General features: G+C 50.8%; 1 protein-coding gene across 1 annotated transcript; it reads left to right on the plus strand.

Moving 5' to 3' along the window:
• Positions 1-5,780: 5,780 nt before the first annotated feature.
• Positions 5,781-16,252, plus strand: LOC100903634 (amidophosphoribosyltransferase). The gene is made up of 8 exons (XM_003738275.1): positions 5,781-5,825; positions 6,078-6,235; positions 8,158-8,304; positions 8,393-8,516; positions 10,523-10,778; positions 14,486-14,830; positions 14,966-15,201; positions 15,309-16,252. The coding sequence occupies exons 2-8, from the start codon at positions 6,078-6,080 to the stop codon at positions 15,567-15,569; spliced, it is 1,527 nt and encodes a 508-aa protein (XP_003738323.1). The 5' UTR covers positions 5,781-5,825; the 3' UTR covers positions 15,570-16,252.
• The last annotated feature ends 696 nt before the right edge of the window (positions 16,253-16,948 follow it).

Consider the following 16,948-nt stretch of genomic DNA (forward strand, 5'->3'; position numbering starts at 1 on the left):
TTGCGAATTCAGAGGGTTTGCACCACGGACCATTATTACTACAGAGAGTTTGCATTGCAGATCGTTACTGCTGGAGAGAGCTTACGTTCGATTCGGTTTGTGCCGGAGGGATTTGTATTATAGTGGGTCTGCTATTGGGAAGGGACTACCCGTCTAAAGTTCGAGGTCCAGAGCATCCAGAGAGTATGGGTAGATGATTCCCCGACCCCTTCGTGCTTCCGAGCGACGCGGCGGAACATATAGAATGACTTCCCTGATTCGTGGGTCATAGCGCTTTGGATCGAACCGCAATCTAAGCTTCGATTTATGATTCTACATATTTCGAATCGCACGATAGCTTGTCCGCGTAGGAATGCACACGCGGCTGGCTGAATAGAAGAATGAATGCATCGGCCCTCCCTATGATCTGCTAATTCGTATCGCTCGGAGAGGTCGATGGATACTCGGTCCATATGTGGTTTAGGGCAACGGATAGTCAAAGTATCAACTCAATCGTCGCAGAATGGTGCGGTTTTGACGTGTTCCGGATGCTTGGAGTCCGCTATATTGTCGCCGCGAAGGAACATGGTTCGAAACATCCAAACCTCTGGCGGAGCACGATGTCAAGTTCGACAAGATTCTGACGGAAGGGTGGCAGTGGATATCGAAGATTCTCAGAGCAATCTCAGGCGTATCATATTCTCGAGTCAGATAGACGATCCATTCGATGAGGCACTCCTCCGTCGGCGATAGCTCTCTTTTTCGACGTCAGTCATACTGTCGACAGAGAAGAAGCAATTTTCCACCGGAACAGATGCCAAACCACTCCGAGGCTCCCTGTCCCTTGCTCCTTCGACTGAGAAGGGTTTAATAAAGGGAATGTCTCTCACTTGCAGAGGGCGAACGATGATTAAGCTTGAGTGAATGATGATAGGGGATTCACCCGAACACTTGGAGTCGTGATTCCGCATGCGAGCGCGGTGAGATTATCTCCCTAGTAGAGTCTTTCCCGCAGAGCATAAACTTCTCAGAGAATATATGCCAATAATAATCAATAACCCGCGGAGTTTCTCTTTCGCATATTGCCTTGTAGTATCTTCGCGCTTCAGATTTTCGATCCTTCCTAGAGGTACCGGCCCCTGGAAACGCGAATGAAGGAGGATCTTACTTACACTCGATTAAAATGAGTTGCAGGAGTTGAATAAACAATAGCTGCTTCTTCCAGGTAGTTCGAGAACCGAAATCATTGTCCCTCTCGCGAATCGTGACCCCTAGCCCTTCCCGGTCTTTCGAGGAGATTCAACCGAAGGGGGACTCCAATTGATCCAGGTTGACGGAAGGCTCCTGTTACGCATTCTGCCGGTCTTGGCCGCAATCAGAAAAAATAGAAATATTTCAGGCTTCCCGACACCTAGACCTCGATTCAAGTTCACATGGCGATTCACACACCCATCGGCGAACGCTTCAGGAGCTACGGTAGAATCTATACGGTTCCCTTGTTTGCTATGGAAAATCTCGCGCGAGGCCTCTACGTAAAGATCGATCTCGATTTTCGATCGACCACTGACTTCGGTAGGCTCCCGCGACCGCGAGTGAGGAGCACCTGCGCCGCGCCGCGAGCATGAATTTTTCCCTTCATATCCTTCAGGGCGGAGCTCGAGGGGAGCGACCAGAGCGGGAAACGACCCGTGTCGGCGCGAGAGGTGGAATCAGTCCCTGTTTAGCCCAGACTCCCGACGGAATCAGTAAATCTCCAGACGAAGCATTCCGAAGGATTATCCGTTCGGCAGCAGCATGAGAAACTGCGTCGACATTCTGCCGACAATGCAGTGCCTACCTACGGTCTAAGACCTGGATTTTGAGTACGTTTCCAAGGTCGAGAAAAATCCCCGAAATCGCCATCCGACCGCTTGCGCATCCCTCTACGGGATCGACACTGTTCCACTGCGGACTCGTTTGATCAGAGCACTGTTGCTGAGGCCATTGCCTTCTACTGTGCCCAATGTTCTGGAGGAGCAAGGTCGGGACCAGGGATCCACTCGTCGCTGAAACTTTTTCTTTCTGAGACTGGGAATTCGTTCGTCCACATACCCCGCTTAGGCGTTCAGACACCGGGGAATGGGGGATGCATGATCGAGTTGTGGGCCACGTGCACTCGAGCGTTGGATTTTCGAGGCTTCAGATTGCGTTTGAAGACGATCGATTTCCCCGTACTTGCTCAGGATGAGCCTGTTGAAACCAGAGCTGTGCGCCGCGCCGAGCATTGCGAGTCCCACAGACTCAAGCGCGCCGGCGCGCCATGGCGCTTAAGCATTACGTCTAGGGCGCCGCACACCACGTCCTGGAAACGGCGCACAGCACTGGTTGAAGCTATGGTTTTCATCGCCGCATCGTGGCTGCGGAGCATAAAACTTTTTTTTAAAACTGAAGAGCATTCATTATGCTGGAGAAAAAACTCAGGATGATGCCCGCATTAGACCTATGGTCTGTGTCGCAGCCGCATCGAGGATGCCAACAGTTCAGGACCTACTTGAATAATACCTCGAAACTGGTCTCACAGTTGAGAATATACTCAGAGTGAAGGATTTCCGTCTGTTTCTGTGATTAATATTGGCGAAGATTGCTTCTACTTCGGGAGGCAGAGTATTAAAGAGTTTCACGAAATTCACAGTCGCGGTGCGTTTACCTAACTCGCTATGCACTCTAGGTATAGATAGATTACCATCGGACCGGAACCTTGTATTATAGATATGCCGTGGTCTGGAGACAACACCCGAACTAGCGTGGAGAGACCGCAGGTGACTGGGGACCTCTCCTTTTTTGTTTAAGGGGGCCGTGTGAGCCGTTCTCGGTGCGGCGAAGATGCTTCTCGGTGCCCTCTTCTGAAGCCTGAAGAATCGGTCCAGCGTACTCTTCGAACATCCCCCGTAGGTTCTTGTCTCCTCAGGGAGACAGAGCTCACTCCGCGCAGTCTTTTCAGTACAGCCGTACTCGACCTCAGTCTCGAGGAGATCAATCCGATATGTTCGTTGAATTTGCCGTTTTCCTGAACGATGAGTCCCAGATACTTGTAACTCCCCCCTACCCCTCTGCAGACGGGGACGGTCACAGGGAGTCGCCCGGCAAAGCGAGCCATGAACCACCACTTCATCTGTTCCCAAAAGAGCGGAGGTGATCTCCGATTGGAGAGCATGATTTTAGTCTTCCTCGCGTTAAGAATCAGCCTGTTGCAAGCCAACCACTCGTTGTCTCCGGAGATGCATCTGCTCGCCGCCTCCAATGTTGGAAGACAGTCCACACCCTCAATCAACAATACCGTGTCGTCGGCGAAAGCAACGGTTCTCAATATATTAGTACAGGCTTCGTGCTTGAAGAGGTCGTTGATGTAACATATGAAGAACAGAGGGCCGAGAAGACTGCCCTGCGGAACTCCATACGCCATTGGCACAGGCAGAATTGTTTCCTCCCCTGATATGAAGATCTGTTCTCGCAGCGTCAGGTATGACCTGATGATCGCGAGGGCGCCACCCTTCATTCCGAGACTTTCAAGTTCAAGTCAATCAGTCGGGGCCTATTGACAGTATCAAATGCGCGCGTCAGATCACAGAAGACAGCGACGCACGAGAATCCACATATTGTCCACTCAAGGACCCAGCAGATCTGGTCTCATCGGGTCACCCGTTTTCTGGCCGGGGAATAGAGAGTTGATGGTTCTTCAAACCTTCCTCGCATCACCTTCGGCTCTCCTTCCTGTAGTAGTCGTCCTCAGCCTCCCGTAAGAGGCGAGCTAGGACTTTCCTGTACGAATGTTTTTCGATCTTTGAAGAAAGGGTTCTCTCACTTCTCATTTTCTTGAATAGCTTGTCTCTTTTCCTTATGGACCTAACGGGGCCTGGAGTCACCCAGTCCTTCAAAGGGAGAAATCTCCCACTCGTAGATATCACGGTTGAAAAGGTATCGATCACGGATTTACACTCGTGTTGCAGCGCCATAGAACCCGCCAAATCCGTTTGGCCCAGGTGGAGCTTGATTGCCTCCATGTCCAAGATTCTGTCTGTGCGACGCCGGTGATAAGGATTAAGGCCTGGCACTCTAAACTAAACCTGCTATTGACTCGCGGCCCGCGCGAACATGATTGTTCGTAGGCAAGCCGAATAATCCCGCGCATGGATCGACACTGCGAGTGGTCATAATGCCATCGGTGGCATTCCTGATCTCTGATGCCTTCGGTGACTGGCATGCCTGAGCTAGAAGGGGAGTTCCGTATAATCCGAATGGATAGCAAGGCGGACTTCTGACCGGAGCTCTCGAGGATTCGCGAGTATGCTCAGATGTTTATTCTGTTCCCTTAATTACGGCACGTAGGTGGGTAATAATATTCATCCTATTGAATGTTGGACAAGTTTGTTGACAGATTCTAGTCGAGTGTTTTCGCTCCTATATACATATATGCCTGCACTCGAGGATGTGATTCCGACTCACTCAGACAGGTACATGGAGCCTCGGGACCGAACTGGAGACGGAGTGCAAGACGGGTGGGTCGACGTCCCGACATGCGAAAACATAGCATGAGCGCACTTGCGGGTTTGAGAAAACGTCTGTATGCAGCACATGTTCTCAACCGCCCAAAAGAGAGTTGTGCCTGGAGAGTGATCAGTTATAGAACTCAACATGTTCTCGCAAGACTGACGGTATAGAGCAGTTTCCCGAACTCGACAAATCCGCCAAGCGTGAGTCGATGACGCACGGTCTACCATGCCAACGTGGCGGGAGCTCGGACCCAACGTCCGTATGCAGCATATCCATTCCGAGCTTTCGAATGGGAAACATATGCGATCGAGTTCCTCAATCATTCGCCCAATCGGTTGTGCAGCATTTTGCGGTAGTGGAGTGCTCCAAACCTCTTATCGCTTGAAACGATCTGCACGTCGACTGAGATTTCGTTCTGTTTTCTTCCCACAGCCATTATTAGAGAGGACGGTGTCAAAGATTTGCGGAAAGACGATCAGGAAGTCCCAATCGAGAGCTCCGCTTTGGAACGATCCATGACATTAGAGTTTCGCGTTTCTAAATAGCATACAAACCGCACCCGACCAGATCAGCTCGCGCAGAGCAGCTCAGGTCGATGGGATGAGCCAATGACGACGTCAACAAACGGAGCGCCGCATGATTCCTCGTCATTCGAGGGAGGGTAGCTTTTGAGCGAGAAGATTTGTGACGTACTCGATTCAAGAATATCCCATAGGACGCGACCCTATCCAATCCTCGAAGACTCTGGTTCACATCCGTGGGAGGTCTCCGCTAATGGGGAAATCCCCCTTGTCTCGGTTGCCCGAATATCCTTTGTTGACAAGTCGAAACTCCGTGAGATGCTTAACGGGGAGGGGTGTGGGCAAGTTCTCAATCGATCGGAGAGCATGGGCGGGATGAGAGAATCGTCCACGAAAGAGGATGGACGGCGTCGACCGAAGCATGCGCGAGCGCGCTCCTACGTAGCTCGAACGTGGAGGAGCCGATAACGTTGGTTATCGGAGTTTCGTCAGCGTAGCCGCCGTCGCCTGCTTGGCTCCTGCCGCAGTGATTGAGGGCGAAGGTTACGAGTTTAACCTTCGGCTAGAGGGCGCTGTACAGATGAGCACCGATAAGACAAAGATCTCAGCGGGCCGCTCGTTTCCATTTTGCTGCTTGTTATCAATGTCTTGCCGTAGAAGTCAAGTCTCTCAAGTCAGCCTGTGACATCTTCCCTCGCCGTTCGATCTTATCCTCCACAAGCATCTCGTCTCTTTTGTGGACTGCGCCATAGTCATTATTTTTTGATCTCCTTCTTCACTCTGCCCATTCGGAAGGTGAGCTCAAACAATTTCGGCGAAGCAGCGCGCCGCTCGGGCAGAAATTTTCTCGGCCTCGGATTTACCGCCGTATTCGCGTCAGTATTCGAACGTTTGTTCTTTATTGGGGTTTCCTGGCGCAATGCCCTTCCATGTGGAAGTCAACGCCGAAATTCCCAACGAGCGAAGGGCCTGACGAGCGTCGGGCGTGTGTCCCACGGGAAAACGGAATGCTCGGAGACCGTGAGGCTATGAGAAATAACTTTCCAGATGAGTTCTCCAGACACGCATTCGGTGCGCGATTTTGAGGACGACGATGAGTTGAGACATTACTGTGGAGTGTTCGCCGCGATCGGAGGCGGGGAATGGCCGTCGCCGATGGATGTGGCTCACACGATCTGCCTCGGGCTGGTGGCACTACAACACAGGTGGGTTGAAATCCTCTTCTCTAGTCCCAACCCTCGGCTCACTGGTACATTCACTAATTTGAATCTTCGGTGAATCTCCCCATGCGTATCCATCGGAGAATACTGGGGAGAGAATAGACGGCACCGCCTAGGAACGGATAAAGTCTTCTGCGAGCTTCTCCAGGAGGTGGCCTTCCGACGTATACTCATTTATGTTATTCATATGGAATCTCCTATACAACGGAGGTCCTGTGGATTCGGGTCGGGACCGGTGAAGGAGTTGTTTACCGAATGCTGACAATGTCATCCCGACGGAGGGAGAAAAGTTGCTTCCGACAACACTCCCGGTGGTTCGCCAGACATCGTAAGGAAGTGACACTTAGGAAAGCGCTCAGGCCGTCCGCGACATCGACCACACCGAACTGACAAGCGTTTTAACGTGCGATAAACTTTGACCCTCCGGCGTTTCGGGGAAGCCCTTCGTCCAACAAGGGGAAACTCTCCTCTGCTCGGCGAACCTTCACCTCATTGACACATCGACCATTTAAAGTAGCGGATGGCATTGTTCTCGCGAAGTAATTGCCTTCCTCGTGCCGCGAATACTTACGCCAGATCATCCCATCGTGGAACTGCTCACGCCTCGTTCTATTCGGGTCCGTAAGAAATCCGTGCGAGATTTCTTTGTGCAAAGCGCTCGGATTATTGCATCAATCGACCTTGAGATGCGGAGCTGAGAGATACCGGAGCGCGACTTTATTATCTAATCGACTCTCTCTAAAACACTCTCGACGGCTTTCATCTTACCTGAGACCGGAGGGCTATCGCTATCTTCGGGGAATAGCTCGGTTAAGAACTTCCAATGGAACACTGTCTCGTACTCGCTGCAACAATGCGCTTAGAGAGTAACAACAATTAGCGACCTCACTCCTAAAGCGACGAATCACTCGTGAGTCGCGAGTCGATATTTCCGGACAACTCAACGAAGAGTGTTTTTTCTCAACCCTCTCGAGAATATTTCGTGTCACGTTCCCCGACGGAAAGAAATGCAGAAAGTCATTCGGCGCTCGAGAGATGACGAAGCATCTCATATTGAAGAGCTCTCCTCTTGGAGACGTCAATCGCACAAAATCGAGACATACCGAGATCGGCCCACCGAGCTCCGTCGGGAGCAATCTGGCGATTAATATCGCCCGGGATTCCGTGAGCCTTTCCGGAACTGGAGATCGCTTGCATCATTTCGAATTTCTATGTTCGTTGGAAGTTCCTGTCCGTACCGGCTCCGCGAGGCATCCGTGGTTCTTCCTTCTTCTTTTCCCGAAAAGCAGCTGCTGATAGAAGCGAACGCGCGACACAGATATACTCGAGTATAAGACAAGACAACATTGCGTATCGCCAGCAGACTGGTCACCACCGGCTGAGATTTTATCTGAAACAGACTGTGTTGTTCGTGTCTACGAGGACAGATAGTTGGAAATATTAGGATCTCAATCGAGCGCGGAATTTCGTTCGGTACGGAAAGGTCCCTCGACTGGCGACGGAGAGAAAACCACAGGAAGCGAGCATGGAAGAGCTGAGCTTTGTGACGCCCGCGCTGGTTCCAAGTGACCAGCTCGACCTTCCTACCTGCATCTAATGCCGGGGAGAGCTCATCTGCCTCATCGTGACTCTTTGTTGTGACGTAGATTCTAATGCTCACGCCTGGCCGTTGTGTCATCTGTCTGAAGGGAAAACATCGGTCTAGCTTCGAGATGATCTCACGTGGATTTGAAGGAAATCGAAACCGTCCACAAACACATAAGCCCCAGAGTTCCCGAGGAATATTGAGATCCATTCAATTTAGAGTCCCTGCCTGATCGAGTATCAATAATAATGTGTTCATCCTTGTTCACAAAAGTTGTTTTGATCTCTCACGATCGACCAGATAAAGTTCATTCTCCTTACAGAGGTCAAGAGAGCGCAGGCATGGTCACCAGTAAAGGCGGGAACGTCAAGACGTTTGCTGTCCATCGAGGCATGGGACTCGTCAGTAATGTTTTCAATGAGCCGTCCATGGTAAAACTCCATGGTAACCTCGGGGTGGGTCACACAAGGTGAGCACGTGGGAGCATCTCTAAAGAAGAATGGTCCGAGGTCAATATTTGTGAGATTCCTCTAAAGTCGCACCGTGATCCTTGACAGATACTCCACCGTCGGAGGCTCGGAGCACGAAAACGCTCAACCGTTCGTAGTTCACACAAACCACGGGCTCTTGGCCATCGCTCACAATGGTGAGCTCGTCAATGCTTTGAAGCTGCGCAAAAGAGTGAGTCTAGCATTCGTCAATGAATTATTATTGAGCATCTGGGAGAAGTCCCCCGAAGTCATCATCGTCTTGTTCCCCATTACACGTCCTCGAGGGTATTTCGGTTCGCAATATGGCCCCAGATGGAGATACGTAAGCGTGCTTGCGAATCGACTCCTGGAATGAGCGCCTTCCAGAGAAGTCATCATTGCTCGATGGTAGGACTCAAATGGATCGAAGGGCTGACGGATGCGCCAGAAGCGAAAATCTGATCTTACTCTATGACGAACCTGAGTAACTCTGATAAAGAGTGAGAATCTCTAGAATGCAGACTTCGCGGTCGAAACTCGGTGTTCAGAGAGTCTCTGGCCGGTGCCAGTTCAGCCGCTCTCTGGTCGAGTCACCAGCGACCCGCGCGTCAGTCGAAAGTCTTAGGTCTCGGCTGCCTAATGAGTGGTTATTACCTCTGACGAGTTCTTGTATAATAATTTTGTCCCAATGGGGGAAATGAGCTGCGTGGGCGGGATCTTCTCGCGAGAGCCGCGGTTTCGTAGAGCTCTCGAATCTTCTTCCGTTTTGTCTGTCAATGCAAGCATACCGATTTCCCGTCGGTTGGAGTCGAAATTGCGATCACTGAGTATCATCTATAGCCCGTCTATCATAGTCGTGCTTGAGGATTTAGGAAGAGCTTGCTGCTCCCGAAGCTCTCCCGATATTTTCTCCGTCGCGATGGCTCATGAGGTCCTCCGCGGTACGACGGGTTCTCATTCCGAACGCATCGAAATGCCACGGCGTCTGAGGATTCCAGGGATCAGTATCTCTCAGATTGATTCGGTTCAGATACGCCCGGGCTTTGAGTTTCGGATTATTTCGGGCGCTCAAGGTCGAAACGCGTGCTGAACTGCATCTTCAGCCTACTTAATATTCTGCTCTTCCGACGACAAGCGAATAAGCCCGGAGCGGAGGGGGCATGGAGGGCTGGAGCAGATGGCAAGTTTTACCCTCGGAATCGGTTTTCCGCTGCAGAGGCAAAGCCAAACGATCCACCCCCTCGTCCGGAAAATCCTGAGGTCTCTCGCTCCGATCATTCCATGTACTTGACTGATCTCCGACAGGCCTACCGATGATTAATTTTCGTGGATCGACTTTGGGAATTGCTCGTCTGAGGTTTTCCCTCAGACGCGCAGTGCGTATCCGATTCCCCGACTGCCGCGCCGCTGGTCAAGGTCCGGAACTCTTGAAAGTAGAGCTTTTGATATAGGGCGTCTTCCAAACGAGTGGTATTGTCCAAGGGGCAAGTACGCTAAGGGAAACTCCCGAATGGTTTTTACGTGAACGTAAACCGGATGGGATCCCAAATGCTCCCAGAAAACCTGACCCAGATCTTCGATTGTGATAATGAACGGAGGAGGACAGAATTCTCCCTCTTAGAGCTGAGGCAGAAGCCCTGGGGGATGAGGATATTGGAACAGGAGCGGCAGAAAGAGACTATAACGGAAAGAGATGAAATGAGGTTTGGTGATTGCTTACGATGGGGGGGGGGCACCGCAGGGACACTGCGGCCGAGACGATTCTGACTCGTCGGAGACAGATACACACAAAGCGAACGGAAGCCTGGTGCGAGTATGGAGATCCCGAGCTTTATGACCACAGTCTCCACCATCCATCGTCGTCTCCGGGTAATACAGAACATCGTCGCATCTACCTTGTTCTCTCTCGTGAATCGCCCGAGGTTCATTTCAAGCGACGACTTTTCGCGGGGATGAATGAGTTCAGAACCGCCGAGGAACTCTAAAAACTCTCGAAGGATGGGAGAGTTGGAGGGAAGGGAACAAGAGCGAAAATCATTGTGACCGACCGGAGGAATGGACGGGATGACCGAAGAATGGAAGAAAAAACGGATAATTTAGCAATCCTGCGAGTTATACCATGTCTTATCCTTCCGTAGACGATTGCTCCTTCCATCAAGGTCGCGAGACGAATGGCGACGGGAGACACCGAATAAGCGAAGCATCATTCAATTACAGATTCTCAATGCAGGAATTGGACTCACGACAGGGTCGGATTCCGAGCTGATCATGCAGATCCTCTCACAACCTCCACCGGACGCATCAGAAAGAGACGGGGCCGACTGGCCTGCGAGAATACGGAACCTCATGTCTTTGACTCCGACAGCCTATTCTCTCGTCATGATGCACGATGACACCATCTACGCGGTCAGAGACCCTTTCGGGAATAGACCGTTGTCGATAGGCATCGTTCTACCGCCTAACGGGCCTCGAGGTCAGTACCCCTTTTTTTCCTGTTTTGAGCGCAAGCAGCCTAAAATTGAAATTGTGATCCTTCCGATAGGAACTCTGCTGCCTCCTCGTAGCAGTAGCATACGTATCATGTACTATCTCTTCGCAATAAGTGTTCGGAGCATAATTTCGGATCTGCATCGGCGCAGAGAGCTTCTGTCTGGAAACGAGGTTGTTTCTTTCACGGGGCAGGGGACTGGATAGGACAGAACAGCGGGAAAGAGCCGCCAGGAAGCCGTGTTTCCCTTGTGGGGCTTCGTTTAGTGGAAACACATGATCCGCTGAGGGAACCTCTCAGGACAGAATGACAAGTACTGATGTCAAACTGGGCCAGTGCTCAAGACGGCAGTCTGATATCTCGCGAAACTAGAGTGCAGCATACCTGGCAGAAAAACGAGCACCGTGCTCCCGAGTTTCGGGCTGGAGCGGAATATAAGCATAGTATGAAACTCAGGAACGCCGGCGCTGCGAGCGAGAATCTGGCGACAGAGGTTTGACGTGAAAACTTCTTGAAAATCATTCGAGTGACCGGTCCAATGAACTTCGTCCTTCGTGCAACGGAATCTCGTAACACTTAGCGGCGCTAGAACTCCGGTGATACGCGACACAGCTCGTACGGCAAGGTGTCGAGAGGTTTGAAATTTACGGGAGCCTTGTTTACTCAATTTTTGAGTGAAACCTCAATGGGTAGCTGGGTCTCCCGCACTGATTTCTGCATACCCCCGAGGGGCTCAGGAAACTCGTATGAATAGACGATTCAAAGAGCAAAGATGAAATGTTTCGAGTCAGCGCCGTGTTTTTCGGGTCAATCAGTGCGCAATCCTCCGAGTATGCGTGCCTCCATTAATCGAAGTCCCCACGAGGAGGAGGATGAGGACTAAGGATAGAGGTCAGCCTCCAGGATGCTTTTTTGCCCTTCTTCTTCGATGTCGGCACTATCACTCACATCTGATACATTCGATCGACGAGCGGTCGGTGAAGTCAATGCGGAGATCGTCGTTGTTGTCGATTTTCAGACGATCGCTTACCGACTCGTTCGGAGATCAGATCAGATTGTATTGATTTTGACCGTAGTGGAGAAGCGTATCGAGAATATCGCGAAGATAAATGATCATGACTAGGGCTCGACTTTTGTCGAGGGCTCTGAAGTTTCATGGGATTACGAGAAGGTTCTCCATACGAATTCTATCGGAGTCAGTGAGTGCAGCGAACTCTCATCCAAAATAGCGCGATGAACGTCTCGCCCTAATAAAAACAAAAAATCAGCTCGAAGCTTCTTTGACCGCTCTTATCGTATTGTGCTTCATCCAATTCTGCACTCATGAGGTCATGAGACTAAAGAGCCGGAGTATTCGGGAACGGAATGGCGGGCGCTCAGGCACGAGGTTGGCCCAAACCTTGCCGTGGAACGGCGCACATGTCGGTTCAACAGATGCCGAATTTGGTGAATTGAAACACAACCTGAAAACTCCGTACAGTAAAAGCTCGTTACTACGAACACGAAGGGACCGACGAAATTGGTTCGTTGTACCGAGTTCTCGCTGTAACGAATGCCGCTCAACACTATCCCTATGGCGAGCTAGCCAAAGCAGGAGAAATTCCTTGTTCGTTATACCGAGAAATGTGTTGTAATGGGGGTCGTTATGACGGGCTTTTACTGTATTGGACTTCGAGAACCATCCGACGGAAATGCCCATAGCTTTTTGGAAATCTTGAATTGACTTGATACCAGGCATTCCCTAGATTCATGAATTTGATTTGTAAGTACCGTGAAACCCCGTTTTACGGATTTCTATGATTGCGCGTTGCTTGGCCCTCTTGTCCACACGATTTTCCGAGAGAACTTCCACACCAGGGAGTCGCGTCTGTGCTCCTCGACTATCCGCGACCGTGTACGAAAATTTTCGAAGGACGCTGAAAGTTGGCACCTGGGCGCCACGCGGATTCCTCGAATCAAACGCAAGAATCGTTGAAAACATGCCCGCAGGTCCCGCTACGACGAACACTTGCGCGAGCGATGTCGCAAGAAGCTCGAGAGACGATCGTCTCCGAGTTTCCGGCTCGCCGCACAAGGTCTGGAGCCGAATCAAATAACTTGGGACGGGATAGGACCGGAGCCAAGGAATCAGTCCGTTATACACAAAAGTCCGTTATCCGGGTCCGCTATATCCGAGTTGCTTAATATGGACGTTCCCATAGGCTCGGACGGGACCCAGGAATAAGTCCGTTTGAGGCGATTGTCCATTATATCCTATTCGAGACATTTTCACAAAAAAAGTAGTGTCCACGACACTACTTGCCCGGGATTTCTCGCCCGGCTCGCGGTAAGGGATCGTTCGAGTAGAGATTTATGCCGTCGAGATTTTCCTGACGGCGCCGCCCGGCAGGGAGCACATGGGACTCCCTTTGAACGAGCGGCACATCTCGAAGCCTTTTTGATGAGATCATCCACGGCGCGGAATCTCCCATGCAGCCTCAATACCCCACGATTCTCGCGAAGTATTCGCTTCCGTTGTGCATCCCGGGATACTGGCACGGGGAGCAAGAACTTTCGGCTTCGTAACCGAGATTGGATGATGCGGCAGCACGGAAGCGCAATGGCAGGCTGGAGGACGCGGCGACCGCCCACACATTTTCGGATCCCTCGTGTTTCCCCGCGGAGAATCTGTGAACAGTCGTCCGCGGAAGTATTTGTTGGCGAGGGACTCGGCCGGAGTGAAGGGAAGGAAAACTTTCCTCTCTCAGGACTCTGACGACGGGCTGCCGTTCCAGCCAGCGACTCTCTCAAAACGTTCCCATCGAAGGGAAGATTGATGCCCCTTTCGATGAACCGTGTTTACCGGCGAAGATGCGGCGTCTTCGACATCCCTTCCGTTAAGACAATCGACTGTCGCTTATTTCCTCAGTCCTCCAGATTTCCCTCCAAGGTCGATATGACAGATCAACAACGGTGAACACCTCACGAGAGAATTGTAAACGGAAATAAATTCTGACCGTTTAAGCATGATTGTGGCGGATTTTAGGCGGAGGGTCGTCCGAAGAACACGTCGTCAGCTGAGTCTTGCAGCCCGATATTTTTTCCCAAAGTTGACCTCGAAGTTTCCTCGGGACGCGGCTATCGTCATTCTTATGATTGATGACGCCCCCGTCGTCGCTGCTCTATTAAACCTGAGACGCTCAATATCTACCCGAATCTTGGTATCTGATACTAAGGCCCCAATGCGAGATCCGTTGGATCAACGCTAACAGGACCCCTCAGCCCGAGAAAGCTGTTTCGGCACGGGGATCTTTTTCCATCCACCAGTACCAAGTGTTCGAGTTGACCGCCTGTACAAGATCCTGAGGCGATAGACAGCCCGCCGCGCGTTCTCCTATCGCGAAATATTAGTTGTTCGGAGCACATCGATTTCGGATGTCTCACCAGCCACCAATTGCGCCTGCGCCCGCCATACGTTTTCTGCGGTGCAGTCCTGCGGGATTGAGCGCTAATCGGTCTTAAATACGAGTTATAGTGTATCAATATTATCAACACGGATATTATATGGATAAAAAGTTCTGTCGAAGATGCTTGCCCCTGTTTTCGATTCCATGTCCTCGGGTTTCTCGAAAACAGCTGCGATAACGTTATCTGTTCCGACAAGCTGTCTGGAGCTCAAAGGAATTCCTCTAAGAGAGAAAATCCGCTTACAGATCCTTCTAGACCGGAAGACTCCGCAGAGGGTTGGGTCGTTTCCTCTGAGAGCTGCGCTTTTAAATCTGTCGGTGCTCAGCTCTATCGCGAAGTACTTCCGGGTGAGATCGTCGCTCTCACGAGCTCTGGACCGTCGACCTGCTGCATTGTCCCGCGACCTTTCCCTGTGGATCCAGCGTTTTGCATTTTCGAGTATGTCTACTTCGCTCGACCAGATTCGATATTTGAAGGCCAGATGGTCTACAACGTGCGTATGGAGTGTGGCCGACAGCTGGCGAGAGAGGCGTTTGTCGACGCCGATATTGTATCCACTGTACCCGAATCAGCGACTCCTTCAGCTCTAGGTGCGTTTCATTGTCACACCCACATGACGTATGATTCGTGATGGATGAGGGACTGGTTGCATCGCGTCGGCGGGAATCGAAAAATTCGCCCTCAGTATCCAATCGATTCCGAATAATCGACAATTCTCGCTCCAGGTTTCTCTCAATTGACCGGAATTCCGTATGCGGAAGTTCTGTGTAAAAATCGCTATGTAGGACGAACCTTCATCCAGCCATCGACGAGATTGCGGAAACTTGGAGTGGCGAAGAAGTTTGGACCCCTCTCGGACAATTTCGCCGGGAAGCGGATCATTCTCATCGACGATTCGATTGTGCGGGGCACAACGATCGGCCAGATTGTCAAATTGTTGAAGGATGCCGGGGCTAAGGAGGTGAGAGCAGAATCTCGTTTTCTCACCTCGGAAGCCAAGACGGCCTGCGAGTCTATTATATTCCAACGGGCGCTCTCAGACTCATGGGACTCACCATGTATTTTCAGGTTCACATACGAATCGCCTCTCCACCGTTGCACTATCCGTGCTACATGGGCATCAACATTCCAACATCTGACGAACTGATTGCCAATAAACTAAATCCGAACCAGCTGGCGGAAGAGGTTGGGGCGGAGAGCCTCATCCACCTCTCCGTTGAAGGTCTAGAAGCCGCCGTACGTAAGAACATCGATCGCTCTAAAGTCAAGGAAATCGGTCACTGCACTGCTTGTCTCACGGGCAAGTACCCCGTCAGCATTGACTTCTAGTTCGCTGTTGTTCATCTCCGAATGAGTGTTTTGGATTCTCCTAATCAGTCGTCGCAATCTTTCTCGCCATAAGCCGCGGAAGGCTCACGACACAAAAAATATCAACAGCCTTTCTGGCGTAGCCGACGCAGGGAGCATGCGCTAAGACGAAGCACGCGCTCAAGGAAGAAGACAGAATACAGAATAATATTCACTTATTCTAAGTGAATAAGTGAACACAGAGCAAACTCGTTCTAACAAACTCCAAGGACGGGACAATTACGTACACCTTGTTCTACTTTCGGGACTCTTTGCGAAAATGGGAAAACTACATGAGAAACTCAATGTAGCTCTGCTTCCAGGTAGTCGAATAGAAAGAAATGTTCTTAGGTCCTCATTAGGGCGATTTTTATACGATTTTTCGAAAAGGAGCCGGGGAATCGGTTCCGAGAATGATTCAGACTGGGCTGTTTGAAAAAGGTAATGGATGTTCAAAAAATTGCTGCCCAAGGACAACCTTATGATTTTTCAATAGGTTTAATGATTCATGTATCTAGACGACTGTTCATATTTTCGATCAGAGCTACCAGTGATCTACCTTAGGCGCTCCGTCGCTCCAGACGACAGACATATGAATCCCGCAGTCGGCTCACAGCTGACGATTCATTAAATGTGTACATATTAATAAATTCATATCTCTTGAAGTGTCGTTTCTAATTCACTTGGAGCTTCATTAAATAAAGCAAAATCATCACACAAAATTATGTCAATCACACCATTTGTGACAACATCGCCTCCGAATGTGGAAGCGCAACAGGCTCCCCTCATCTGTCCGTCGCCTCAGACCACTTTCATTGAGAACCAGAGGCGGAGAGAGGAATCTTCTGGCTGACCTTGGATCGGGGGAAATCGGGAATCGTTATGGGGGACATCTGGAAAATTCCGCCGGGCGGAGCGATATGTTCGACGACACCGATGAGTCATTCTTGGATTGATAATAATCGATCAACTCCTCCGAATACCCATACGATCATGACTCGAACGGTGCTCCGCGTACGGTGTGACCGCTCACGTTTCTGTCAACATCTCTCCTTGGAGTTGATTGCACAGCCTCGAAAGGAACCGAAAGTGCACGTGCCAGGGTTCGCGGTCGGTCTCTGAACGCTCGATAGTAAGCACATATTTCGTTCGCGGTGTTTCTGCTTCCGGAGACGGAACATATTGCCTCCACTCCTGCCTTGATTGCCCACCGTGATATTGTCACATTATTAAATCGTGAGATGGTCATGCACGGCCTCTCGGGGAGCGTTCTGCCGATGCTCTCGAGGAAAATCCTCGAAATGAACAATCACGACGTCTCACTCCGCTATCGTCTCGCCGCACGGGAGCAAAATCTCTTC

The sequence above is a fragment of the Galendromus occidentalis genome, unplaced genomic scaffold (genome assembly GCF_000255335.2).
Source record: "Galendromus occidentalis unplaced genomic scaffold, Mocc_1.1 scf7180000075867, whole genome shotgun sequence".
NCBI classification, from domain to species: Eukaryota; Metazoa; Arthropoda; class Arachnida; order Mesostigmata; family Phytoseiidae; genus Galendromus; species Galendromus occidentalis.

Excerpts from the sequence above, each read along its gene's own strand:
- LOC100903634 (XM_003738275.1), top strand. The coding sequence starts at position 6,078 with ATGAGTTCTCCAGACACGCATTCGGTGCGCGATTTTGAGGACGACGAT. Across the intron at positions 14,831-14,965 it reads AGCGACTCCTTCAGCTCTAG|GTTTCTCTCAATTGACCGGA; the intron begins GTGCGTTTCATT and ends TTCTCGCTCCAG. Across the intron at positions 15,202-15,308 it reads AGGATGCCGGGGCTAAGGAG|GTTCACATACGAATCGCCTC; the intron begins GTGAGAGCAGAA and ends ATGTATTTTCAG.